General features: G+C 34.5%; 1 protein-coding gene across 1 annotated transcript; it reads right to left on the reverse strand.

Moving 5' to 3' along the window:
* Window positions 1-896: 896 nt before the first annotated feature.
* Window positions 897-1,856, reverse strand: LOC125101274 (olfactory receptor 14A16-like). The gene is given in 3 exon segments (XM_047731848.1): window positions 897-1,195; window positions 1,198-1,588; window positions 1,590-1,856. Coding segments are annotated over 3 exon segments (957 nt in total).
* Window positions 1,857-2,703: the final 847 nt, after the last annotated feature.

The raw sequence follows: 2,703 nt of genomic DNA on the forward strand, positions 1-2,703 counted from the left end.
CTCCCACCTGAGCAGAGAGCCTGATGCGGGACTCGATCCCAGGACCCTGAGATCATGACCTGAGCTGAAGTCAGAGGCTTTAACCCACTGAGTCACCCAGGCACCCCTGCAATTAGAACTTAAAACATTAATAACTTCTTCACTTTCCATACCACCCAGAATATACCACATATACCATGTACTACCCAGAAATGTTGAAACAAAGTAAATTCATGAATGTAGTAAATAGAAAATTTTATTTAAGTGTAGAAGTGTTATCCATGGAGAAATAAATCTTCCAGGCACAGCTGCCTCTCTTATTTATTCTTCAGTGATATTTGTAAGTATACTTTTGAAATAACAGTAATGTCAGATTTATCTGATCCAGTTTTGTGGATTTACATAGTAGCAAAGAATTACAAGAATATATCAATTAATATTCAAAAAAATTAACATAAATGGTATAATATAGTAGAAGCAAGGAAATATAGTGTGATATTAAGGAGATTCAGAATAACCAGGCTCATCTTCTGGGTAACATTTTCAGTAATGTGAGACATTCTTCCTCTCTGGATCATAAATCAATGGGGAATCCACATTCTTATTGAAAGAGGGAATTTTTATGACTCTCTAGCCAAGTATTCAGAACCAGGATATTTAGGCTAACACAATAAACAGAAATTAAAACAGCCTACCAGAAACAAGGTATAAACTTAAGAACATGCACATTTTCTCTTGCAATGTTCCAAAGCTCTCTCAGAACTAAATACAGCTTCATTAATATGAGTCAGTGTATTTAACTCCATTTGGTCAAGGATACTACCATAGTTCTAGGTATCCCTGGAGATGAGTACAGATACACAACAAACTAGAAAGATTAATCTTATCTTTAAACAGATATTAAAAATACAACACCTCTACTCTTGGAAAAAAATAAGGATATTCTCCTTCATCAAGAGTTTTCTGGTAATCAACTTCCCCAGACTTGTTTTCATGGCCTTGTTTCTTAGGCTGTATATGATAGGATTAAGGGAAGGAGGCAACAAAATATAGAAAGAAGATAGAACAAGATCAGTGAATGATGCACACCCTAAAATAGGCTTCAGGTAAGCAATGAAAGCAGTTGAGACAAAAAGTACAACAACTGCCAGATGTGGAAGGCAGGTGAGATAGGTTTTTGACTGCTTTTTTGTGGACGGTATCTTACTGACTGTGAGAATATATAGAAGTATGAGACTGTGATGCAAATAAAGCAACAGAAATCCAGGACTGCATTAACAAGAATGAGTACAATTTCTGCAGTAATATTCTCTGAGCAAGTAATAGCTAGCAACTGGGGAATATCACAGAAGAATTGTTGAATTTCATTGATTCCACAGTAAGATAAAGAAAATGTTCCTGCTGTATGTATAACAGATATCAAGCCACCACTGAGCCATGACAGAGCCACCATCTGCACACATGTGCCCCTCTTCATGATGGCTTCATAGTGCAGGGGATGGCAAATGGCAGCATAGCGGTCAATAGACATCACTGTGAGGAGGAACAACTCTGCCCCTGCTGAAAAAGGCACAAGGAAGACCTGGGTGACACAGCCAAAAAATGAGATTAGAATTGCTGTGTGTCAAGGAATTGACAACAATTTTGGGCACAACAGCTGAAATGAGACAAAGATCAAACAGGGATAGATTCCTTAAAAAGAAGTACATGGGTGTGTGCAGGCATGGGTCCAAGGATGTTATGGAAATAATGAGGCCATTCCCCACCACAGCTAACAGGTAAATTACTGTAAAAAGCACAGATTGTAACAACTGAAGACTCCATGGACCAGAAAAACCCAAGATAAGAAATTCTGTCACCACTGAGACATTGTTCATTATTGATGAAACATTCTGCATTAAAAAAGAAAAGGTATGGTTAAAGTGGTCAGAAATTCAAAGTATAGTTACTTTTCCTCAGTAAAGCTGAAAAAAAACTGTGCTAAATTCTTATAATATTATTAATTCTTATCACATTAATGTGTATGTAGCAAAGTAAAAGTACTTTTGAAATGCATTTTCCTTATCAATTCATATTTTCATGAAGTTTTATTTCTCTTTGTGTGTCTCAGTGTTATAATGCTATGCAAGCATATGCACAAATTATCAGATTCACAATAAAATACAATCTGTGTCTTACAGAGAAGAATCTTAATTTATAAATGAAAGGATGTGGAGGAATAAATATAGTCTCTACTGATCCCATGTTACCTTCTCTATCCATTTGCTTTGCATTTCTTGTCTTTCAATGAACTGATTATTGACTCATAATTTATTATTCCCATATTTCTCTTAAAGTAAATTTCATGAAACAATAAGCATTCCTCTTTTTACTTTAAATTTCATTTCTCTTTATATTGCTTTAATATTTTCTTTTATCTTCTGGTACTTTAGATTATTGTTTATAATTGATTCTATGTAATATCACAGAATTTCTTATTTTATCCTTCTGGATTACTCTATATTCTCCCATGTTACACTCATGCTATTTTTTGTTATGTAGTTTCCAAAATTTAAGGCCATTTTATGCATTTGTGAAATCCATATGCCTAGAGGGATTGATAGAAAGAAAGAAATACATACACACATATATGTGTTTATTAGATTTAACTTTAACACACTGCTACACAATTACAAATAGATAATAGGTCAAATTCTGCTTATAAATCTATATTTCCGTCCCTTG

This window comes from Lutra lutra, chromosome 5 (assembly GCF_902655055.1).
Source record: "Lutra lutra chromosome 5, mLutLut1.2, whole genome shotgun sequence".
Taxonomy (NCBI): domain Eukaryota; kingdom Metazoa; phylum Chordata; class Mammalia; order Carnivora; family Mustelidae; genus Lutra; species Lutra lutra.